Source organism: Carcharodon carcharias, chromosome 14 (genome assembly GCF_017639515.1).
Source record: "Carcharodon carcharias isolate sCarCar2 chromosome 14, sCarCar2.pri, whole genome shotgun sequence".
Classification (NCBI taxonomy): Eukaryota; Metazoa; Chordata; class Chondrichthyes; order Lamniformes; family Lamnidae; genus Carcharodon; species Carcharodon carcharias.
Genome location: NC_054480.1, coordinates 142,014,724 through 142,041,375, shown reverse-complemented (window position 1 = coordinate 142,041,375; position 26,652 = coordinate 142,014,724). Strand labels below are relative to the sequence as shown.

Genomic DNA, 26,652 nt, shown 5'->3' with positions numbered 1-26,652 from the left:
CTACATTCTCTCCCTTTGTAGATTGCCTGACAATTTCTAGCAAGTCAGACAAGGTCATAGACTGTCAACACTATTTACTGAAGATTCATACTGACTCAAAACGTTAACTGTGTTCCTCTCCGCAGATGCTGCCAGTCCTGCTGAGTTTTTCCAGGTATTCTTGTTTATGTTTTGGATTTCTAGCATCCGCAGTTTTTTGCTTTTATCTTAGTGTTTAGTTGACTGCCACTTCTCTTCAAGGAACGCCTACCTTGAAGAAGTATTGCTCTTCTCTCAGACAGGATTTCCGTATCTCTCTTTTGCCTTGTTATCCGCCCCACCCCCAAACCAGCTTATATTTCACCTCTTTTTCTATTTTTACTTAGTTCTGTTGAAGAGTCATACGGACTCGAAATGTTGACTGTGTTCCTCTTCGCAGATGCTGCCAGACCTGCTGGGTTTTTCCAGGTATTTTTGTTTTTGTTTTGGATTTCTAGCATCCGCAGTTTTTTGCTTTTAACTATTTATTACCCATTGAAATTAAGAAGAAAGAGGAAGAAGTAGGTATAAAAGACAATGCAAGACAAGTTGCACAGTATCGCTTCTTGTTCACTTGAAATTGAGCAAATTGTTTCTGTCTGGCACTCCATCTGATGATCTGGATGAGAATCAACAAAATCACATAGCATGGAGATGCAGAGCTTTGAATTAACTTGCTAGCCAAATCAGCTTCACCTCTGAATTTCCCCTTACGTCACCCTAGTTAGTCATCAACTTTTATCACAGGAATTAATGGATGGACAATCAGATAGCATATCAATCCCTTTTATTAACCTGCTCAGAAATTATATCTCAGAATTTCCTCAGAGCTGCTCCTGCTCTGCCAGCGGTGGGGAGCATCTTCAACAAACCTCCTGGCCTCTGTGGCCAGAGCGCTGGAAACAAACCATCAGATCTCCTCTTAATCCAAGAAGGATTAGAAAGGGCACCTGGGTGTCCTCGGGCATGGCATGGACAAGATGGGCCGAATGGCCTCCTTCTGCGCTGTAACTTTTCTATGGGTCTATGATGCAGGAGACAAAGAAAGACTCTTAATCAATTTCTTTACAGCAGTGCAATTCCCCCCCCCCCCCCCCCCACCCCCCCTCCCCGCGACCCGTGGCTTTATCTGTGGAAATTAACCCAACATATTCACCACTTAAGTTGTCAGACTGTGTTCCATCACCTTTCAATAACCAGACCAGCAGCCAGAACATTTTCATGGCTTTGAAGTAATATTTTAAGTTTTAACTGAGAGAGGACATTCCCCTTGCAAAACAATGGTCTTTGTTAGGATGTCCAGGAGCCAAATTTTGGAATCAATAAGGGATTATTAGGATAACTCTTTCTGTTCATATCTTTAAAATTACTTTGGAGGTCAGGAAAGGAAGGGAATACATATGTATGCACTCAGTCTCCAAGTCAATCTACCGCCTGACATAACAGCTAATGAAGTGTGGTCACTGTTGTAAAGTATTTTAGAACATCCTTAGCTCATTAAAGGCACAATATAAATGTAAGTATTTTTTCCTATTCCATGTTGCAGAGTTAAAAGAAAGCCTAAAAAGAAAGCCTAAACTGCCCAACAAGTGTAATTTTACTTGTCTTGAGAGAAACTTCTTAAAATTATCTCCAAGCTACCAGTACAGTAGAAGAAGTCTAAGCTCCTTTTTAACTGCTTTGATTGTCACGTCAATATTTATATGCCTGCCCTGTCCATAGCAAACATCTGTTGCCACCAGTGGTGAGACTGGAACTGAAATATGGATAACAGTTTGCATGTCGCTGTCTACAGTGGCTCATAACCATTTTGTAGAATAAAATTTCATCTGAGGTCATTCCCGCTAAAATCCCAGATTCCAAGAAATCACTATCACAGTCACGCAGGTAACCTGCAAGCTGTAACATGTGATATTTACAATGGTAGTTTTTCAAAAGGAAAATAAAAGCTGCTTAAAAGCAACATAAATTGATTTTAGAGATAGTGCTACTTAACATTCTCATTTAAGTTGCTTTTTTTCCTTCTTCAAAAACCCTTCAAATTTAGCAGGTTTGATATTTTCACTCAAAGGAGTCAGAAACAATGCTACTGCAACATTATTGAAAGCTGACCTCGTGCACATAACTCAAATCCCATTCAAAGTACCCCACACAATGACACTGAAATCAGATTCTGATTGGCAGGCAAGTCTTGGCAACTCTTAGCCAGCTTACTGGCAAGAGCATTTCAATTTTGTATTTTAAAAGAAATATAAATTGGAATGACATTGTTAACTGTAATATAAAAAAACTTGCATTTATAAAACATTTCATCATGTTCTCACAATGCCCGAAATCATTTTGCATACAATGAAATACTTTTGAAGTACAGTCACTGGTGTTATGTGTGCAAAAATGGCAGCCACAAACAAGAGGTGAGATCATCAAACAATTATTATGGGGGAGATTTTAACGCTTCTTCTCAGCGAATATTGTATGAGGTCACAGTTAAAATAAATTGTTACCTACTTTTGGCTGCTAAGCTGGTAACAAGAAAGAACAACGTTAAGTTAATCACAAAATGAATTAAAGGGGAACTTAGAAAAAAAAATGGCCCCAACATTCCACATGGCAGATTGTGTCAGATTTGTACCAGGGGTGCATCTATCAGTATTTGGCAGAGCTGAATCTACTAAAATCTGGGCCAAATCTTTTAAATATCCATTGATAGTTCTCTAGTGCAAATCCTATGTAAAATAGTACTTGACTGGGTGTGCTTGGAAAGTAAGAGTGCAGTTTTTAAAAAGCTAAGTCGGGCTGAAGATTGGAATAGTTGGCTGCAGGAGCTGCAGATACAGGTTGAAATTACTTGGCTAACTGTCAGTTAACTGTATGACATGCTCATGTGAGACTTTTCATCGATGGAGGATCCGGCACAAGTATCCAAAGAAGGGATAGACCATCACCAAGAGAAACAAGAAAACCCCAAAATGTTCCTTAATGAAACTGTGAGAAGAAGAGAAGGAAAGGACTGTGTCTACAAAGCCGTACGAAAGAAATCTCTGGTGCCATTTGAAGGGAGGTGACACTGGCACTGAGTTCCAACTCTCTCACCCAAGAATTATATACCAGTACCACAAGGAGATCAATGACCTCAGCAACAGAGGAAAGGCAACATCCCAGCTACTCTCTGCACTGGGCAGTGGCACTGTTCAATCCCTGCTATGTGTCGTCATCTCCTCCAACAGCATTTACTAGCATGCAGAACTTTAAAACCTCTTTCTCTGGCCTAACAGGGTAATAATACCAACTGGGAGGCATCCTTCTAATGTTAGCCTTCAGCTAATTCACAATCTTAAGTGGAGAGAGTTGATGAGGGCAGAATTATTGATATTGCACATATGGATGTTCAAAAGGTGTTTGATAAAGTACCACATAATAGACTTGTTGACATAATAACCTTGAAGATATACTTATGAGCACATATCCATTTTATGAAGTCACCGGTGCTATATAAATACAAGTTGTTGTTGCAAAGCCCCAAGAGTTAAGGGGACAGTGACAGCATGAATATGAAATTAACAGAGGGATAATAAGTAGGGTATAGTTGTGAATGGTTGTTTATCACACTGGAAAGAGGTATACAGTTGTGTTTCCCAGGAATCTGTATTAGGAACACTGTTATTTTTAATATTATATATACATAAACGACCCAGGCTTGGATATACGGGGCATAACTTCAAAGCCTGCAAATAACATAAAACTCAGAAATATAATAAACAATATTCTGGCAGTAGTACAGAATACTTTTGCTCCACTCCGTCGTGAAACCAATTGCGCCATATGGTCCGCTCATGCCACCGAACACGTCCGGACATACCTTCCAAACCCACAACCACTAACGTCTAGAAGGACAAGGGCAGCAGATAGATGGGAACATCACTAGCTGGAAGTTCCCCTCCAAGTCACTCACCATCCTGACTTGGAAATGTATCACCGTTCTGTCACTGTCGCTGGGTCAAAATTCTGGAACTCCCTCCCTAACAGCGTTGTGGGTGTACCTACAACACATGGACTGCAGTAGTTCAAGGCAACACTCAGCACCACCTTCTCAAGGGCAAGTGAGTACACCCCATGAATGAATAAAAAAAGACTAAACAATGAAAAGGGTAAAAAGAGATTTCCAAAGGACACAGATAAACTTGTGAAATAGGCAAACGGCAAATAAAATTTAATACAAGCAAGTGTGAAATGACACGTTTTGGTTGGGAGAACAATGAGAGGCAACATACAGTAAATAGTATAATTTTAAAAGGGGTGCAGGGGCAAAGAGACCTGGAGGATATGAACATAAATCTTTGACTGTGACGGAATAAGTTGAGAAGGCTGATTTAAAAACATATGAGATCCTTGGCTTTATTAGTAGAGGCAGAGTATAAAAACAAGGAAACAATGTTAAATCTTTCTCAAGCACTGATAAGGCTGGCATAGTGTGTTTAATCTGGGCACCACACTTTGAATAGGATATCAAAGCCTTGGTGAAGGTACAGAAGAGATTTAATAGTACCAGGGATGAGGGACCTCAGTTATGTGTAGGGACTAGAAGATAATCTTCCCTGCTCTAATAAGAACAAGATGGGGTTTGATAGACCTGCTGAGTTTTTCCAGGTAATTTTGTTCTGGTTTGGGGTTTGATAGAGGTGTTCAAAATTAAAAATAATAGTAAAACAGATGGAGAAACTGCTTCCAGTAGTAGAATAGTCACTGTCAGAGGACACAGATTTAAGGCAACTGGCAAAAGAACAAGAGTTAACATAACAATCTTTTGTAGGGAATGAATTGTGATCTGCAATGCACTGCCTGAAAGGGTGGTGGAAGTAGATTTAACAGTAACATTTAAAAGGAAACTGGATAAATACATGAAGGAAAATAATTTACAGAATGATGGTGAAAGACCAGGGGTGTAAGACTAACTGGATAGCTCTTTCAAAGATCCAGTATGGGCATAATGGGCTAAATGGTCTCCTTCTGTGTTGTATCATTCCATGATTCTATGATCTAGTTGTGGCAGGAACTTGCACACGATGTCTGAGAGAAGCATGAAATTGGAGAGGGAGGGGGTAGTGGTGAGAGGGGAGGGTGTAGATGGGAGCATGAAGTTGCTGGAGGGAAAAGTGCTGTACTCCTGGGAGATGGCAATGTCAGTCACACAATGTTGCTGCTAGTTTAGTGATATGTACCTACACATCACTGTGGCATTCCTGTGAAACAGTACTCATTCAGCTTACGCATCCTCATCTGTTTTGATATTCCCAAGAGAGTTATCCTAATTCTTGTCTTGCACCCTAACCTTCCTATCTTGCAGATTCACCATAGGTAAGGTAGGTACACAGAAGAGGAAGATGAGGAGGAAAAGCAGGAAGAACAGGAAAAACTGAACTTCTTTGTGTATTGTAAGGCTACTGATGCCCAGTCAAAGGATGCTGATGATGAATAGAGAGAGTGGGTTAAGGTTGCTAATGAATTCTTATAATAAGAAATTATCCATATTCTTTTGTCATAACCCACTCAATCTCACCCCTTGCTTCATGTACTTTTTTTACTCCTCTGATATAGGTCACGATATGGAACACGCCACCAGCCTGTGAGCTCTGATTTGCTGAATTCCTTCAAGTGAGAACTGGATCAGTTTCTGACTGGGCCAAAATCGTTAGGCACTACATGGCATTATCAGGGCCAGAGTAATTGGCTGGACTAGATTCAATTGCTTAAGGGGGTCGGAGATTTTCCAGATTCATTCTTCCCAAATTGGCTTGAGTTTTTATCTGGTATTTATGCCTTTCCCAGGGGAGGAATAGTTTTGGAAGAGGTACATGGTCAAATATTGTTCCCGAGAGAGTCTTTTCCTGCCCATCTCTCGCGCTCTGATCTAAATCAGGATTGGATACCTGCTGTTAGACCAGTCATCCTGTTGATCAATGGAGACAAATCCAGGGCTGAATGGAATGGAGATTGTTGGAGGCAACCTGTCTGAAGCCACTGCTTTTCAGAACTGCAGTATTGGACAGGTATCCTTCTTTTTCCCTCCCCCAGAGGGAGGCAACACCAAGTAGCTATGGGCCAAGCTTCAGGGATGTTGCCTGAAGTGCCAGGAAAGAATAGGTTGACTTGTGTTCACTTTGGAGATTTTTGTATTCTTGAAGAATGCACTTAACTTGTGCTTTGTTATTCATGGAGGTTGGTGTCATACAGGAAAAAGTAGCACTGACTTCATTCTGACTTAATTAGATGATTATTACTGGCATGGTTAAGTAGAGGAAAGGAGGTCTCATGTTTTGTGATGTTCAGGAAAGGTAATAGACTGAAGGATTGCTTCTTTATTTGAAGATGAGAAAGAAGGAATTAAGGCAGTGGTGGCAAAGATAGACAATATTAAACAGGAAAGATGACTTCAAGTGTTAGTTGTACTCCGATGCCTCTTGCAACAGTCACTTAGGAGTCTACTGAGTGATAGTCAGCCTGATTCTGTGTACTTTAGTCTCTAATACCTGTAGCAGATGGAAACTTCTGTCCAAGCCTTTCTGGATGACAATGTAAGTGACTGATATATGGAACACATGAGCTCAAAATAATGCAGAGCCCTTCCTGACCTGTCAAGGTGTTAAAAACACCTCACGATGGTCCTCTCAATAATAGATACAATAGAAGCATGTGCCTCATAGTGCTACCCTTTTGTTCCTTGTCTAACTCTTGGAAGTTGGAGGATTATTATCCATGGAAGCACAGGATACATCTGGTCACCCAGACGCCATCTGTTGAAATAATATTCTTCCAGCTCATGGAGGGCCGAATTCTGATGGATAAAGGCATCATGCTAACTTTGAGCAAAATCCCATGCTGATGTGCAGGATCTTTTACATATTGTCACCCACAATGTGTGAAATTTAATGCTCTTTCCATTGGCAAGTTGGGTGGCAAGGTTGTTTGTAGGCTTTCGGGGAGGGGTCCTTCATTCAAAGGCACTCAGCGCCTGATCGAGGGACCCAGCATCAGGAAAGGGCGGGGATTCCACTGAGAGCTTCTCCCTGCCTTTACTGCCAATCCCTTTCCCCACTTTGTCCGCAATCCCAATCCGAGATCCTCCTCCTGCCATTAATCATCTGTGGCCTGGGTCCATCGACGATCCTGGGCCTCAGGTAGATGCATTACTGGCAGCAGCCATCCCATCCCCGGCGGCACTGACAAGCAATGAGGAGCTGCCAGCCTCTGATTAGTTGGCAGCTCTTGCTGAGTGGGACTTCTGCCCCCCAGGGTGCCTGACCATGGGGAAAGCTCACCACTGCCCAGTTAAGTGCCCAATTGGCACTTAATTTAGCACATCTTCCCAATAAGAGATGACGAAGGGCTCTCACCAGTTCTCCAACTAGCAGGCAAGACCTCTATCGCCTACATTAAATTACGTTCAATCTGTACATTGTTTCAGTTGAGCTTAACTGTAGGAGCTTGCAAAGAATTATGGGTGCCATTTTATTGGAGCCTGGATACAGGAAAAAGCCAGCAACCCCTTCGAATGCAATGGGCCTCTTTTGTTGCTGCCTTGCTGTGGTGCCAAACTGATTGAAAAACAAATACATCTGCAAATGGCACTATGACTGATGTTAGTGATTCCCAAGTATGTCCTTCTCATAGACATCTCTTCACTGAGGTCTTCATGGGACCTGCACTCTCTATGTTTTCTTAGGGAATCTTCCAGAGTGCATCATTGTTAATTGTCTCATTTTCTTTTACTGCATTCTCTCCTCCTCCATGACAATATGGTATATCTTCTCTTTAGCAGATATCTTTGTGGGGAGCGGTAAAAGTACCCCAATAGTTTAATATTCCTTTAGACAGTCGGAAACAAGCCAAATTGTGTCTTTGCATAATGCCTAAAAATTCCCTCCTAAAAGTCTGCCTCAATGTTAATTTATCTTCATGAAGGTCGTTGTTCTTGTGAAGCACCTTAAGGCATTTTAGCTATGTTGTAGGCACTACATAAATGCAAGTTGTTGTTATTGAATGATATGTGGAATCCACATACCATATGTGACCCTTTGCACTTGAGAGAACCCTGCCACTCAGCGAATGCTGCCTTCCTGTCCAGTTGATAGTTTTTTATGGTAGAAATGATGTTGCTGCTACCCTCTGCAAAAATAGTGGTTGTCATCTCGCTGATACATATAAGCACTGCAAACTGCATAATATGCCGGGTGTCTCCAGGTTGGTTTGAAAGAATGGAGTAATATGAAAGCCTCATACTTTGGTAATCCTTAATTCTATGCAAAGAATTGTTCCTAACCTGGAAGTTGTGTGCAGCTCACTGTGAGACAGGCACCACAGATCAGTGACAGCCTATCTTATGAAGTATTTGGCAGTGAGTCTGGCATGTCCAGTGGAAAGTAGAACAGTGAAATACTATATGGTCTCAGGGATCACTGCTCGTGCACTTCTGGCACAGAATAAATTCCTCCTTTTGCAGAACATTTGGAACCCTCAAAGGAATAGTAACTTGTTTGCAATGTGTCACTCAAAGCCAGTAGGACATAAGAGTAACAAAGAAAACCAATGAGGAAAAAACAAAAGTTCAAAATTAGAGGTCTTTCTAGCAAATAACAAACTAAGACATGGGACAAAATTCAACAAAGGTGATGAAAAATAATCCTTGCTTTAAGAGGCTTGCTTCAACAAGTGAGCTTCCTACAACAACTAAGTTGCCTGGTTTTTATAAACAAGGTACACACTGTGTAGAACCTACCTCAAACCTGATAGTTTGCTACCCCACAATTTAATATTGTATTGAAACATTTTAATAAGTCCAACCATACAGGGACTATTGCAGGATTATTTCGGCCCTTCTCACCAGTCAGGAAACTGGGTGGTCCATAAACTGGAGGCATGATGTTGGGCAGAATTTTGTGTCCAGTATTCGCTGCTTATAAGGCTCCACCACTGGTGCGGAGTCTTGCAAAATTTGCCTTATGGACTAAGGAAAGCATGTAAAAACATTTATTTTCAATATAAAATTAGGATTTTACAGAAATGGCAACATTGCAAACAAATTCATATTTCTATTGTTTCTATAAAGTCTTACTAAATATTGCAAATTTCTTAGAAAATGCAACTTCCAGAATGGTTTTATTTTACTATTTCATGGACAATCTCCTGAACAATACAGCAACATCAATTCAACTCAGTAAAAAATAAACTTCATGCACTTGAAATTAGTTTGCACACACCTTTATAAGCTTAAAAAATAATTCAGGCACCCAAATAAATGTAACGCTTTACTAGTGAACATATTGTTGAATATTTACCGGGTATCAGTTAGAGGTACTGTGGCAGGAAACGTTGAATAGGGATATGAAAAATGGTTCCATATATTGTTAGAATGCAGGATCTGATTCTGAAAGAAAAATACAGAATGAAAACAATTACCAGAAAAGCATTTATAAGTCATGAATAATCAAGTGAGTATAGGACTGAGCCCAAATAGGTTTGATTGTACAATGGGATATCACAATACATCATCTGTCTTCATGGTTCAACTAATAGTACTCTGGCTATTAGGTCATGGAGTAAAATAGGTTTATTTTTGCAGACATTCAAAGAGATAGTGATGTGATAATGGCAGACCAAAGGGATGTTTTTGTTTTGGAAGGTAGAGCTAAATTAGTTTGAAACCATTCAGTAAAACCTGAAAGGTTACAAAACCCATGTACATCATCAGGTCAAAAAATGAATAATAAATGAGGGATAATTAACTTAAAGGTCAGTTTGAAGACAGCCAAAAGCAGGCTATGTCATCATGGAGATGGGTGGAGCTTAGGAAGGTTCTCCGATTTCCATTTAGCTGGGTGTTTGCAGACATAGTTTTTAGTTGTAGCTTGGAACTACTGTGTGCAGTTTGTAGCTCAATGAGGGAAGATAGCCAAGTTAGCTAGGCCTGCACTGTAAGCAAGGTAAAACACTAACTTCATCATTCAGTGTACGGAAGGTGGGCGAAGCTTAATCTCAGTTTGAATCTTGTGAGGTAACAGAAGCTTGAAGTTTGCCTAGTTCCGAAACTAGTGGGAGAATCTACAGTGGGCCTCACAGTGTCATATTGCGAAAATAAATAATCAGCTGCATTGTTCTGGAAGTATTGAAAAGTAACCAGGACAAGGGACTGGGGCATCCACAGTCAAGAGATAGTAAATGAAAGTTTTAGTTCTGAGAATGCCTGGTGCGGAGGAGAATTCTCCAGGGGACTGTGGCATACTTAAGGGTGGTCCCCACAGAAGTAAATAACTTTTAAGATTGATGTGTCTTATAAGAGAATTCTTGGGGAAGTAAGTAAACCTGAATGTATAACGTACGTAGTTATAAACCAAGTTAATAGCACTTGCCTTAGTGAATTCTTTTATATAAAATTAAGTTTGATTTGTTAAAAAAGTGAAATCTTGTGGTATATTTCTACTGGTTAAAGTGAGGTATTGGGATTTATTTTTAAATGTTAATGGTCCCTAAACTAAATTATCAAATAACTAATACTGAAGTTTTAATATCATCTCATGCTGGCTTTGTGACCTTGTACGAGTACACCCAAGTCTCTCTGAACATCAATATTTAAATATTCCATTCCTTTTAAAAATCTCCCGCTTTTCTACTCTTACTATCAAAGTGAATAACCTTACACTTCCCCACAATACACTCCATCTGCCACCTCGTTGCCCACTCACATAACCAGACCATGCTTCTTTGCAGCCTCAATCTGTCCTCCTCAGAGCTTACATTCCCATCTCATTTTTTATCGCTAGCAAACCTAGATACATTACACTCAGAGTCTTTGCTAAAGACATTGATATATATTGTAAATAAATAGTTAAGGCCCCTGCATTGATCCTTGTGGCTCTCCACTAGTTACAGCCTGCGAAGTTGAAAATGCCTTCGTTTATCCCTACTCTGTGCCTCCTGTCTGTAAACCAATCCTCCCTCCATGCTAATATATTACCGTCAATTCCTGGAGTCCTTATCTTGCATATTAACCTAACAGGATGACGACTGGTTACTTGTATCAAAGTTTGTTCTACTTAGATTTATCCTAATAACATCTGTACATTGCATAGTCAATGGTCAAAACGGAATACATGGTACAAAATAAATCATAAAATGGAATTCCTTATTAATTGATTTATGCTCTCAATTGTTTACAGGCAAATGTATGTTCACATGCATCCACTTGACATCAACCAACATTGAGGAATGCAGTAAGCATATTAAACTGTTACTTCCTTTGTAAATGTTTTGAGAAAGCCACAGAACCTTTCATTAATTCCAGAACAGTAGATTAGCCATCACTTGAATACGGGTGCCCTGAGATCTTAAATGTGATATTTCGATTTTACAGTTCTGGCAACAACAGCTTGCATTTATATTTTGGCTGCAGTGAAATAAAACGTCCCAAGCATTTCACAGGAGTGACGTCAAACAAAATTTGACCCTCGGCTACATAAACAGTTATTCCGACAGGTGACCAAAAGCTTGGTCAAAGCGGTAGATTTTAAGAAGCGTCTTAAAGAAGGATAAAGAGGCAGCGAGGTTTAGGGAGGCACTTCCAGAACTTAGGGCCTAGACAGCTAAGGACACTGGAGGAAATTACAGAGAAAGGGAAGGGCAAGTCCATTGTGGGGGGATTCGAATACAAGGATGAGAATTTCAAATTTAAGACATTACCGACTGGAAGCCAATTCAGGTCAGGAGCACAGCAGTGATGGGTGAACCGGACTCGATGCAAGTTAGTATACAGGCTTGATTAAAAAAATTACAAAACATGTAGTCTAACATCTATAATGGGAAAGATGTTCAAGTGCACCTTAGGCTTTCAATGAAAGAGCACACGACATAAGGGATCCTCAACTTGCCATGCTTCAACAATCAACTGATTTTTTTTGAAGTAAATTATTAAATTAATGGAAAAGGGCTCACAGATATCACATCTCTGGTTAAAATCTTATTGTTAAAAGATTTTTCTTTAAGTTAGTGGATAAGGCTACACTGCAAACAAGTTAATTATATGGCAAAAGCCAAGGAAGGGCATAGCTTGAAATGTAGTATGGGAACAATCTTAAGCCTGGTTAGAAATGACATTAGAACTGTGGCACAACTGAAATCGTTCTTTTTTCTGGATGTCACTTTCATAAGACTATACCTCTAACTTACTTTTGTACTTTTCTCTATCCTCATTTATACTGCCAAAGTGGTACTAAAGCCACTCCAGCATAAAGGTAGTATAACTTCTCTCAAAGACAGACCAGCAAATAAAATCACTAAAATTTTGTTTGTAGTATTCATACAATCATAGATCGATACAGCACAGAAAGTGACAATTCGGCCCATCGTGTCTGTGCTGGTTCTTTGGTAGAGATATCAGATTCAATAGCCCATACTTTCTAAATGTTTTATAATTTTGTCCCAGCTATTAGGCCCGACTTTAATTCTATACAAACTGGGCTCTCTCTAAAAGTTTCCTCTGTTGGGTTGGGCTGACTGGCCTGTAATTGTTGGGTTTATCCCCCTCCCTTTTTTTGAACAGGCGCATAACAATTGTAATCCTCCTGTCTCCAGTATCACATCAGATAAGAACTGGGGTTGGAAGATTGTGGCCACAGCTTCTGCAATTTCCAGTCTTTACTTCTCTTAATTACCTAGGAGGCATTCCATTTGGAATGGGTAACTTTTCTGCTTTGAGGACTGACAATCTTTTAAGTACCTTTTCTTTATCCAATTTTATGATATCCAATATTGTTACTATCTCCTCCTTTATTTTGGCATTGGTAGCATCTACTTCTCTAGTGAAACCAGATGCAAAATACTACCTTAGTACATCAGCTATGACCTTGGCCTCCACAAGAATATCTCCTTTTGGTCCCAAATTGACTCCACCCTTCCTTTGACAACCAGTAAAATGTTTATAAGAGACTTTTGGGGTCCCTTTTATGCTAGCCACTGATCTATTATCATAGACTTTCTGTATCCCTAATAGGCATTTTTTTTAGATCTCCTCTGTATTTCTGTATTCAGCTTAATTTTTTATTGTGAACCCTATGTTTGTCATAAGCCTCCTTTTTTGTCTTATTCCAAATTCTATTACCTTTAGTCATTTAGGAAAATCTAACTTTGGGAATGCCTTTCTTTTCCTCCTCATGAGAATGAGTCTATTGATGACATATTTATAGAATAACTGCTTGGTTAGCAGGAAACCGTTATTTGTCGACAGTGATGCTAGTGAAGTCAGAAATTAATCTGAATCACATCTGCCTTTTGGGGTACCAAGTATGTCATAAGTAGTGCCAGAAAATATAAAGTACAAATTAACTGTTTTCTGCCCTTTGGTGATTTATTCCATTGAAATGATCAGAACCTACGACCATTGTTCTTTAAGAAATATAACCGAGGAGTGACAGAGGAATTAGGTTATTCTATTAAAATATGCTTCACAAAGGCAGGATTTATGCAAAAAGTATGGAGAGGCAATAAGCCTATCTCACACATTTTTATTTTTAAACTATAAAGCCAAGAACAGAGTGTGCATTTTAAAAACTGGAGGCCAGCATAGAAATATCGCTGTAAGGACTCCAAAGTGGCAGATGTACCTGAAAGTATTATAAGTAGATTATGTGATGTGTGAAAAACACAAAGTCTATTTATTGTTCTATGATGTTGAATTCTGTTTATCAGCAGTTTGAAGGTTCAGTTAGATACCATAACCTGATGCACAAAAAGATACTTAGATCAGAAAATATATTACAGCACCATTGTATTGAATAAATTTACTATGACATCTATAACTACAGAGGACATTAACAGTTTACAGTTATCATACACAAAGCTGGCTTTAATGTAGCATTTTTCACACCTCAAGGCATCCCAAAACATTCCACAGTTTATGAAGCACTTTTGAAGTTTAGTCACTTGTAATATAAACAAATGGAGCAGCCCATCTATGCCCAGAAAGATCCCATAAATAACGATGAGACAAATGAGTAGATAATCTGGGTTCACTTTGGTGATGTTGGCTGAGGGATGAATACTGGTCAACAGAAGTGAAACTCCCATGCTCCTCTTCAAATAATGCTATGGGAATCTTTTATGTTCACTAAAGAGGGAAACCATGCAAACAATTTAATGTCTCATCTAAAAGGCTGCAACTCTGATAACACAACAGCTTCCAAAAATGATAAGAAAGCACCAAACCACTAACACACCTGTGCCATTTTTAATGAAAATATAATAATCCTCTCGTGTGATGCAAAGTTGTTCAATAGCAAAAACTAGCAATCATAATGCTGGCAAAAGAAAGATCAATTCACAGGAGTACGAAAATATAGATTTCAGAATCAAAATCCATAGGAAAATATACATTATAAAAAATAAAACAAAAGCAGGAGTGTGTTCATACTCCTGGTTGTTGCTTCAAGGAGTGATATATCATTGTGGGTGCTATGCCACAAAGCTCATGTAATTTTCCCATCTCCTGTCAGAACTTTAATGCTAATCCTAGAGAAATGACAAACAACTGTTCACACTGGGTTGCCATCAATCTTTCACCAAATAAAATGGGAAAACCAATGTGGAAATTTTAATGAACAAATTTTATAGCTCCATGGGAGGACGTTCACAAGAAAACAGCAGGAACCCAAATCAAACTATTTCAAGTGTTAGAAAGGTATAAGATTAGTTATGAGTTCAGAGAATAGCTTTCACAACACTGTCATAATTTCTCTCTAGTCCTAATTCATATGTGAAATAATACGATGTATCCTTACATGGCAATAATCTTACCACCCATTAAAGTCTCATGAATGCTGAACGCCTGCACTCAGAACACTAATCTACAGGATTTACGGCACAGAAACAGGCAATTCCATACGATCAGTCCATTCCAGTGAACCTCCTCCCATCTTTCCTCATCTAAATCTACCATTTTAACCGTCTATTCTCTTCTCCTGCACATGCTTGTCTAACTTCCTCTTCAATGCATTTATACTATATGCTTCAACCATTCTGTGGTAACGAGTTCCACATTCTCAACCTCTGGGTGAAGTTTCTCTTGAATATGCTATTTGATTTCATCGTGACTACCTAATATTAATGGCCTCCAGTTATGCTCTTCCCCACAAGAGGAAACATTCTCTCTGTATCCACTTTATCAAAACCTTTCATAATTTTATTAGGTCACATCCCCAGCTGCCTTCTTTCAAATACTGACACCACCTGCTTTCCATTGGCAACATTTTATGTTTTTATTTCAGATTGGTAGTTTTGCTTTTTATTTCCAATTTGTACCAGGCCTGGTGGGAGGCACGGGTGGTTGTTCCTGCTCAGCAGCCATTCACCATAATATTGATTTGATTCTCTTACATAAAACCAAGGAGGTCTTGTGATGCAGTGGTAGTATCCCTCCCTCTGGGCCAGAAGCTCTAGTTCAAGCCCCACTTTAGGACTTGGTGGCCATGGGAGGTGCGTTCACAATGTGGCCAAGCAGGTTGATCAGCCTGTAAATCCTTCCACTATGTCAGGTGGCAGGCGGTAAGAGTGGGAGAGTCTCCTGGTCAGCCATACTGCAGAAGGCAATGGCAAACCACTGCAGTACTTTGCCAAGCACAATCATGGCCCCACCCAATGGAAGCCCATGGTCACCAATACCCTCTTAGGGCATGTTACCTAAAGGAGGAGGAGGAAGAAATAAAACCAGGGCATGCAACAACATTGTTGACACCCATTCCAAAAGAAAATTCATGTCCATATTTACCTCCATAATGTTAAATCACACGACTGCTGCTGATAACAAATTATAATATTGAAACGAGTGTCTCACTGTCTAAATTGCCAACACATAAATGGATTCACATAACTAAAGACGGAATCCTATGAAAAGCTATGGTTCCAGTACCAGGTAGGACCAAAACAATAGCTATGCCAAAATCCTTTTGTACAAAGCTTCTAACCAGATGAATTATGGGGGACAGGCAAGAAAGTGGTATTAATCAGGTCAGCCATGATCTTATTGAATGACGTAGCAGGCTCAATGGGCTGAATGGCCTATTCCTGCTCCTATTTCTTACGATAGGTGGAAACAAGAAAAACGATACAGCAACAGCTTCAATGTTGCTACAAATGCGACTGGAGGGCTCTTTAAACAGTTTTCTGTAAACAGTACACTCTGGCAGTGCCTGACATCTATTTTATTTTATATTTTATGTTCTGTTGAAGAGTCATAGGGACTCGAAACGTTAACTGTGTTCCTCTCCGCAGATGCTGCCAGACCTGCTGAGTTTTTCCAGGTATTTTTATTTTTGCTTTGGATTTCCAGCATCTGCAGTTTTTTGCTTTTATCTATTTTATACAGATGGGTAGGTGACAAGTATGTGTAAATGTCTAAATAACATTGGTGGGGGTTAATTTTAATTTCACGTAAAATGACAGAATGTCCATTTATTTAATTTATGATGTGTTAAGCCTTTTTAGCATTGATGAATTTGACATGAAAAAATAAAAACTATGCTCTTCTTGGTATTTCACAAATATTACACTGTGCAGTATTGTACTTTTAATCACTTCCGATACCATGAAAATGACCCTACAAACCACTGAATAAGATCAACTGAGTATGAAGATATGAGGCAACTTGGGGCCTTGCAACAGGTCTGAAAATTGTGTGTTTTCACATTAATGTTCTATTTTGATGCAAATGCCCACAGAAAAAGTCCCCAAAAGTTGAAATAAATTGCACAAAACTTCCAAGAACAAATTATAAAAGTTAAAAGCTTAAGAGTAAATTTGAATAGCTCAAAACAAAAACAAAATTACCAGGAAAAACTCAGCAAGTCTGGCAGCATCTGCAGAGAGGAGCACAGCCAACGTTTCAAGTCCAAATGACCCTTCAACAGGGTCATTCGGACTCGAAACTTTAACTGTGTTCCTCTCTGCAGATGCTGCCAGACCTGCTGAGTTTTTCCAGTTATTTTTGTTTTTGTTTGGATTTCCAGCATCCGCAGTTTTTTGCTTTTATTTTAAATTTAAATAGCTCATTTGACTTCCTTGGTCACAGAATTCGCTGTTGAACCTTTCATACGGAACACTCCAGTGTACAGAATGATCAATTTCTGACTTTACCTGGGTAACTCATATGAGCGACTTGACTACATATGGGTTACAAAAACTCAACAACCCTCCTCCAACAGCAATTTCCAAACCCTCCAACCTCTACCACCTAGAAAAACAAGGGCAGCAGACACGTAGGAACACCACCACTTGCAAGTTCACCTCCAAGGATGTACATCATCCTGACTTGGAATTATATCGCCATTCCTTAATGTTGGTGGATCAGGATACTGGACATCCCTTCCTAACAGCACTAAGAGTGTCATACAACAGGGATTGTGGCAGTTCAAGGAAGCAGCTCACCACCACCTTCTCAAGGGCAACAAATGCTGGCTATGTCAACAATGCTCACATTCCAGGAAAGAATTTAAAAAAGTAGGCAAATCAACTGTGAATTAACTTTCATATCCCCTGGTTCCGTTTGTTGTGTCTTTACTACATGCATATTTAGATTTTCTACATGCTGGGCTTATTTTAATAGAAATGGCACACCTGTCAATACACAAGTTGTTGTTTGCCTTGTTCTCACACGGATACGATGTGCCAAGGGTGAATTTAAAGCTTGATTTCAATTTTAAATTACTTACTCCCAAAATCAACCACCTTTTCCTTTTAACTCAAGGTAATGCCCTATTTGTTGCATATATTTATCTTCACCACTGTAAAATCAACCATACAGATTTGATCTTCAGCCAGCCCTAGTTGTGACCACATGAACATGCGACTTCCTATTCTCATACAGTACTTGGTTTATACTGAAGTTCTAACATTACACATATTTTTAATATGAGGGCTTTCAAAAAATTTCTATCTCATACCAATGGAAATGCCTCATCTGACAATAACAGGTAATAGTGCACTAAGAGTACTAGATGCTGCTTTTTCCCCCCAATTTATTTTGAAAAGCATTTTGGATAAAATTTGTGGAGTTATGCTAAAACCTATATAAACTGGAGTTGTACTCCATCCAATAAAGAAGGCTAAGAGATGGCTTGTTAGAGGAGTTCAAAATCATGAAGGGTTCAGCAGTAGAGGTATTCAAAATCACGAAGGGTTTATCTGGAGTAAATAAAGAGGAACGGTTTTCTATAGCTGAATAATTGATAGCCATATGGTACAGATTTAAAGTCATTGGCAAAAGAATCAGTGTCATAGAGGTCTACAGTACAGAAAAAGACCCTTCGGCCCATTGAGTCTGTGCCGGTCAAACAAGTACCTAACTATTCTAATCCCAATTTCTAGCACTAGGCCCATAGCCTTGTATGCCATGGCATCGCAAGTGCACTCCAAATACTTCTTAAATGTTATGAGGGTTTCTGCCTCTACCACCCTTTCAGGCAGAGAGTTCCAGATTCTCACCACCCTCTGAGTGAAAAAAATTCTTCCTCACATCCCCTCTAAACCTCCTGCTCCTTACTTTAAATCTATGCCCCCATGTTATTGATCCCTCCACTAAGGGTAAAAGTTCCTTCCTGTCTACCCTATCTATGCCCATCATTTTATACACCTCAAAAATATCCCCCCTCAATCTCCTCTGCTCCAGGGAAAATAACCCCAGTCCAACCAATCTCTCCTCATAACTAAAACTCTCCAGCCCAGGCACCATCCTGGTAAATCTCCTCTGCGCTCTCTCTACTGCAATCACATCCTTCCTACAAGGTGGATTCCAGAACTGCATGCAGTACTCTAGCTATGGCCTAACCAGCGTTTTATACTGTTCCAGCATAACCTCCCTGCTCTTATATTCTATGCCTCAGCTAATAAAGGCAAGTATCCCATATGCCACCTTATCTACCTGTCCCGCTGTCTTAAGGTGGACATGCACACCAAGGTTCTTCTGATCCTTGGTACTTCCCAGGGTCCTACCATTCATCGTGTATTCCCGTGCCTTGTTTGTCCTGCCCAAGTGCATCACCTCACACTTATCCGGATTAAATTCCATTTGCCACTGATCAGCCCGTCTAAATCCTCCTGTAATCTAAAGCTATCCTCCTCACTATTTACCACCCCACCAATTTTTGTGTCATCCGCAGACTTATTGATCAACCCTCCTACATTCAAGTCTAAATCGTTTATATATACCACAAACAGCAAGGGACCCAACACTGATCCCTGTGGAACCCCACTGGACACAGGCATCCAGTTACAAAAACACCCCTTGACCATCACCCTCAGCCTCCTGCCACTCAGCCAATTCTGGATCCAATTTGCCAAATTGTCTTGGATCCCATGGGCTCTTACTTCCATTATCAGTCTCCCATGCAGGACCTTATCAAAAGCCTTGCTGAAGTCCAAGTAGACAACGTCAAATACATTGCTCTCATCTACACATCTGGTCACCTCTTCAAAAACTTCAATTAAATTGGACAGACATGACCTCCCCTTAACAAAACCATGCTGACTGTCCTTGATTAATCCCTGCCTCTCCAAGTGTAGATTAATTCTGTCCCTCAGAATTGCTTCCAATAGTTTCCCCACCACTGGGGTTAGACTGACTGGCCTGCAGTTCCCTGGTTGATCCCTTCTTGAATAATAGTACCACATTGGCTGTCCTCCAGTAATCTGGCACCTTTCCTGTGGCCAGAGAAGTATTGAAAATTATTGCCAACTCCCCTTTCATCTCCTCCCTTGCCTCACTCAACAGCCTGGGATACATTTCATCTGGGCCTGGAGATTTATCTAATTTTAAGCCTGCCAGACCACTTTGAACCTCCTCCCTTTCTAAGCTAATTTCTTTAATTATATCACAGACCTTCTGCCTGATTTCCATACCCACATCATCCTTCTCACTTGTGAACACCAACACAAAGTATTCATTTAGAACCTGACCTATGTCTTCCAGCTCCACACACAAATTACCACTTTGGTCCTTAAAGGGCCCTACTCTTTCCCTAGTTATCCTCTTACTCTTAATGTACTTGTAAAATAATTTTGGATTTTCCTTTATTTTACCAGCCAATGTTTTTTCATGCCCCTTTTTGCTCTCCTAATTTCCTTTTTAAGTTCCCCCTTACACATTCTATACTCGTCTAGGGCTTATCTCCCAGAAGCCTCCCTTTTTCTCTTTATCCAATCCTGTATGTCCCTCAACATCCAGGATACCCTGGATTTGTTGGTCCCACCCTTTACCTTTACTGGAATATGTTGGCTCTGTACTCTCCCTATTTCCTTCTTGAATGAGTCTCACTGCTTTGACGCAGATTTACCTAAATGTAGCTGCTCCCAGTCCACTCTGGCCAAATCATATCTGATCTTATTGAAATCAGCTTTCCCCCAATTTAGAGCTCTGATTTCCAGCTCATCTTTGTCCTTTTCCAGAAGAACCTTGAATCTAACAGAGTTATGATTACTATCTGCAAAATGCTCCCCCAATGATACCTCTACCACTTGCCCGGCTTCATTCCCTAAAATTAAGTCCAGGATTTGGAATACATAACATGATAGGGTGGTGGATACAGATTCAATATTAGCCTTCAAAAGGGAATTAAATAAACACTTCAAGGAGAGCAATTTCAGGGGCATGGGGAAAAAGCAGGAGAATGGAACTAACGCACTAGCTCTCTGAAAGCCGGCATAAAACCGACAGACTGAGTCGCCTTCTTCTGCACTGTACTTTATGTAGCCATGAACTGGCAACTAAAGGAAAATAGCCTGGCACAGACTTTCATGGGTAATTGCTGCTGCAGAATTGTTGTCCATTTGCTTATGTAACTGGTGAATTCCAAAAATAATTCTTTGAAGTGCTTTGAGGCATTTTGACAAATAAATGTAAGATTTATTAACTCCAAATCAGAAGCTAGATTAAATTTTTTTAACTAAGTGCATGACTTGATTCAGTGAAAATATAACACAGCATTTCAGCTTCTGGTAGGTTTTTAAAAAAAGTTTAACTGTTCACATAAATGCCAAGCGTAGGGATGGAAAACAGGCATCTGCTGATTTCATCAATCACTGCAAGGCCGGATTAGCAAAAACCAGATAAAGAGCCAAGTTTCTTCCATCTTTCTATAATCAATGTGCCTTAATCACAATTGGAATAGACTATAGATGCAGCCTCGTCAGCATCGCCCACATCCAGAGGGGAAAATAAGAGAGTCAAGAGAAAGCAAAGCCACATCAGAGGAAGTCTTGAGAAAGGCAGGGAAGAAAATGGTACTAGTTAATAGGCTGAGACACAGAGTTTCAAAGAGTAGGGGTAAAGTGGTCAAAAGGAGAGGCTGATGGCGAGGCGAACAAGAAGGTCATCAGTGTCTTAGTTCTGATGAAGGGTCAAAATGTCAACTGTGTCCTTCTCCGCAGATGCTGTCAGACCTGAGCTTTTCCAGGTATTTTTGTTTTTGTTCTAAATTTCCAGAATCCGCAGTATTTTGCTTTTGACAATATATAAATACAACATGAAGGGATGCAGCTTTTGTATCCAGAAATTACTTCAGTGAAATTTATCTTAGAGCCTCAGCTACATGGAGGGCATGTGAAAAGTAATGCACTAAATTATTTACTGAAGGTAGCAACTAGAATTCTGTTTAAACAGCCAAAGCCAAATAACTGGCATACATTGTGCATTGTGGGTCAATACAGTTGGGAAAAAAAAGCATTAGACAACAGGAATCTGTATATACAAGCATAGGTCTGCAGATATAGATGATGTGAAAGCACAGAAGACTATACCATACGGTTAAAAAGGCAAAAAACCAATGCCAGAGGATCAAGCAATTGTTAGTCCTTTGCTCTTGGTGTAAATGCAGAATCATGTAACTAGATAAATTGAAGGAATGCTTACACACTCTGATTTGAAAGGAAATGCCGAGATGAGAAATGAAGATAATGATACATGTGCATACATGTAGGAAGTCACAGATGCCAAACAAAGTAAGTTACAGATGTCAGGGTGGATATCTAAATATACCTAACTCAAACTGATCCAGTAATCTGCTACAGGTGCAATATAAAGCCAGAGGGAGAGGTTGAGAATTGGAACATATTTTCAAATGATCATATTTGATGGTCTGATAGGAGGAATTGTGCAAATAAAAATAAAGCAAGAAACTATTGAAAGCCAGTGAATCACACAAAGGTAGCTAATGGCATTACCTTACTGTTTAGTTTCAGCTCCACTGAAACAACATTGCACAACAACGACGACTGTCTTCTAAAGAATGATACTGAGGCAGCCAAATCCTGAGTCCTGGAAATGCTGCTGATACGATGTGTTATATTACAATGTGGCAGAATAACATTAATCAGTAGCACTTCTAGTTTTCTCCTAAACAAATTAGATCAAGATCCTTTTAAAACTTAGACATATTTTGGCTGATCGTCTTTTGCCCACTGAAATGATACAATATAGTCATCAAGCTATTCTTGGTTGAAATTATATGTTCCTTTTGTGAAAGCTTCCTCATTAGAGACTGGAACGGTTGGGATTTGGGGATTAGTTGGTTGGGTGGGGGGGGGGTCTGTGTGTGTGTGTGTGTGTGTGTGTGTATACTGTGGATCAAACCAATTTGTTTGTCTGTTGACAGCAGTTTTTTTTTGCCTCCTGCTGCTCAGTTGCATCACAGGAAGCTAGATGTTTATTCATTACTGCAACTCAGCAAAAATACTGCTTTTTATTTGCAGAGCCTCAAATGTTCAATGAAAGTTCCTTCCTTAAGTTTTCACTTTCTATCCTTTCTTTTGGAATATCATAGTGCAGGTATTATGTCCTGAATATGTGTATGTCCTGGACCCAATAGTACTTGTAACAAAAAATCACCAGCATCCCAGTTTACTCAAACAGAACAAATCTCACTCAGCAGGCAACTTTGTGCAATGGGTCAAGTAATTACATTGATTTTTTTCTTTTTAGACTTCCCAAGCGTTGGCAGTAGGTTTCCAACAATTGTGCTGATGGGAGAGATGATAGGTTTACTACATACTTAGCTGTTTTAAAATTTACTGCTACCTCAGCCTGTTCCAGAACAATTTTAACTCTATTTAGTTAACAATAACTAGGCAGGTGGGCAGTTAATGACAGGTCAACTCAATAAGTCAAATCCCTGCCATTTCCAACATCAGAATTTTGCCAGCTAAAGCAGGAAGGAGATTCACAGATTTTTGCAAATCAAGATCTTACATTTTGTCAACAGTATCACAATGAAGTCTTAGCCAGAGCTTGATGATGGTGAACAGGATTCCCCAAAGATCTTTCCACTAGGCTGAAGCAGGTCTCCAGACAGAAGCAGCCTTTGCTAAGCAAATCTGAAACTTTCCTTTGTGGGGCTAGGAGGAATACTCCTAAATTATCAGGGATTTAATGAGGAGGCGCTGTGAATGGTAGTAATGTTGACAAAAATCAATAATACATCACTGGAAATCGTAAAAAAAAGTTTTTAAATACTGAAAGTGTTCACACCATTATAGCCCTTCCAAAGCTTCTTTCAGAAATTTGAACAGCGAGTACTAGATCATTTCCAACCGCTGAAAGGACAAGATGGCAGATATTGAAGTAAATTACATTAAATTTGAATCAAATACAAAGTCCAGATCACCACACAAAGTAAAGGATCACCCCACCCTAAAATGTTGACATGCAAAATAATTTGAACAACATCATTGTTGATTTTGCTTTAATAATGTGTATTTTTTCTCTATTACAAAGGGTCAGCCATGATTGTTTTCTCATGTTAGGTAGAGAAAGATCAAAACGTGGAACCTATAAAATAATTTAAATATATTGATACAGGACAAGAGTTATTATGCAGTTAGAAAGAGATACGCACAAGTTAAAAGATCCTTTTAATGATAGCATATTAGAAATTTGAGGCTCCAGTAAAACACACAGAAATTTTGGGGATTTATTTATGTAAATAACCAAAAATTAGGCGGCTATGTTGGAAATGCCCCACATGGATTTTTAAAAGATTGACTCATTATATACAAACATTATATAGAATATGCATTTATAATTCTACTTTTCAGTAGTGAGATGAAAATGCTTGATTCATAGACCAGAAGGATACGGTCGTCATCCACAACTGCCTGTGACAGCTAATCTTCAAACTTGTTGGGATGTCCTAAGGAAGGTTCAAGAGCAAAAGAAAAACATCTGCATGTAGATCATTTTTCACACCTTTTCAGAGCTTACTGTGGAACACTAATAGTGATCAGATGGCAACTCATTGCATTGGCTTCAGTCAGGACATGGTGCATGTCACATTAGGACACAAAAAAATAAAACAATAACCAAACAAAATGATTTGGGAATGGTTAGATTCATGGAAAGGTATTATACTCAAAAACTTTACTTTTAAAATCAAACGTGACATATATGCTCTCCAAGACAGATCATAATTAAGTATTCAAACATATAGAACAACGATTAACACTTTTAATCGCTTCTTCTTTTCCATTGACTGATGCCCTTCTGTGGACTGGTTCCTTTAAATTACCGCCACAGTGATTGTGGTGAAATCCAGTTTCAAATGCTCAGTGTCTACAAACTTAGCTTCTGATCTTACAATGATCCATTTTAAAATCTTAAACAAATGGGGAAAGAGATTCATGTCTGTTAATTTTATCAAAAAGTGAGCATTTTTACTATGTTTTGGATTTTAAAAAATCAATACAATTTTCACTACCAGAACTCCATGTGCATATGGCAGCAATGTCCTAAAATAAAGCATATTTTGATTCTGCCAACCCCGCTACACACCCCAACTGAAGTCAAAATATTGTATGTTCGAGAAAAAAATGCAATTTTGCTAAAAGGTGTTCTGTTTACATCCACTGCTATTCCTGGTTCCAGTATTTTATTTGTATTACTGTTTCTATTACATTTTCAATTTTTACTTTATAGAATCATAGAATGGTTACAGCGCAGAACGAGGCAACGATTCTCTGCAGGAGCAACTTAGTCCTACTCCCACAGCCCTGCATTTTTTGTCTTCAGATGTTGATTATCCAATTCTCTTCTGAAGGCCTTGATTGAATCCACCACACTGAGGCAATGCACTCCAGATTCTAGCCACTTACTGCATCAAAAAGGTTTCCCTCATGTCATTGTTGTTTCTTTCGCTAACCACTTTACATCAGTGTCCTCTGGTTCTGTGTCCTCCTGCTTATAGCAACAGTTTCTCCCCATCTATTCTGTTCAGGCCCCTCATGATTTTGAATGCCTCGATCAAGTCCACACCAGATTTTCTCTTCTCCAAGGAGAACAGCCCCAGTTTCTCCAATCTATCCACCTAACCCTGGAACAATTCTCCCGAATCTTATCTGCATCCTCTTTATACCTTCACATGCTTCCGAAAGAGTTTAGTTCCACAACTTTTGCACTGTGTTTGAATAATGGGATATTTCTTCCCTTTCTGTAGATGGGAGTCATTTACGAATGTTAAATAAATCTGTAACTATTTATAATACAGCCAAGATACTGCAGCTTATCTACTAAGTATTTCCCAACAGTTGGTGTTTTTACATATATAACCTTAACTGGGGTGTTAAAAGCATGGAGATGGCAAGTGGTTACACACAATTCAGAACATGGTACATGTGATAAAATGGTGAAGGAGGAGGTCCCTTTCTATCTCCTCAATCTCTTCTAGTCTTACAGCCCTCAGATCACCACACTCCAATTCAAGCCTCTTTTGCAATCCAAATTTTCACTGCTCCACCACTATGCCTCCAGCTAGCTGCCAAGCCCCCAAATTCTGGAAAATTATTTTTCTAAAGCTCTTTGCCTCTCCTCTTTACAATGCTCATTGGCCGAGCTTTTGGTCATCTGCCCTAATATCTCCTATTTGATTCAGTAAAATTTTGTTTAATGTGAAGAACTACATTAAATGAATGCAAATAACAATCACAAGAAACTATTTGACAACTGTGTGAAGATTATTGCTCAAATACTTCTGCTTTGGCTAATTAACTGAGAACTCAACTGAGACTGGGAAGTGGTGAAGAGCCTTGGACAATGCAGATGAAGACAACTGCCAAAAATTCAGAAAATGTAAAAACTAAGTGTACCACAACTAATGAAAAGCTACTTTGATTATTAGAATGCATAATAATATATGGAAACAAATAAAACGGACTTTGAGTATCAGGGGACAATATTATTTTACACCTTGTCCTTCTACCAAAACATAACAAGAGTCAGGCTCTAATGTTTTGTATTACGCACATTATTCAAAGAGGCAAACGGAGAAAAAAAATCTTTTTATTTAAGCAAATTACCCCAAGTAAGTAATACTAAAAATCTATAAAGGAGCTTTCCTGTCTGTAGATACTTCCGTTTTTATTTTTCATTTTACCATTTACTGACGGTCACACATCAAAAGAAAGAACTTTTACAATTCAAGGGTATCCCAAAACACTACGCTTCTTTTGAAGTGTCGGCACTGTTGTAACTTGGGGAAATAAGAGTCCATTTATCCATAGCGAAGTTCCACAAATAGCAGTGTGATAAGTGAACAGATAATCTGTTTCAGTGCCATT

At 39.3% G+C, this 26,652-nt stretch overlaps 1 protein-coding gene across 5 annotated transcripts in view; it reads right to left on the bottom strand.

The window, feature by feature from the left end:
• Positions 1–26,652, bottom strand: part of LOC121286830 (protein strawberry notch homolog 2-like) — a 160,448-nt gene that overhangs the window by 109,615 nt on the left and 24,181 nt on the right. For all 5 annotated transcript variants that reach the window (XM_041203901.1, XM_041203899.1, XM_041203903.1 and 2 more), the window contains one exon: positions 9,351–9,439. In XM_041203901.1, coding sequence (XP_041059835.1) covers positions 9,351–9,439 — 89 coding nt within the window. The remainder of the gene's footprint in view (positions 1–9,350; positions 9,440–26,652) is intronic.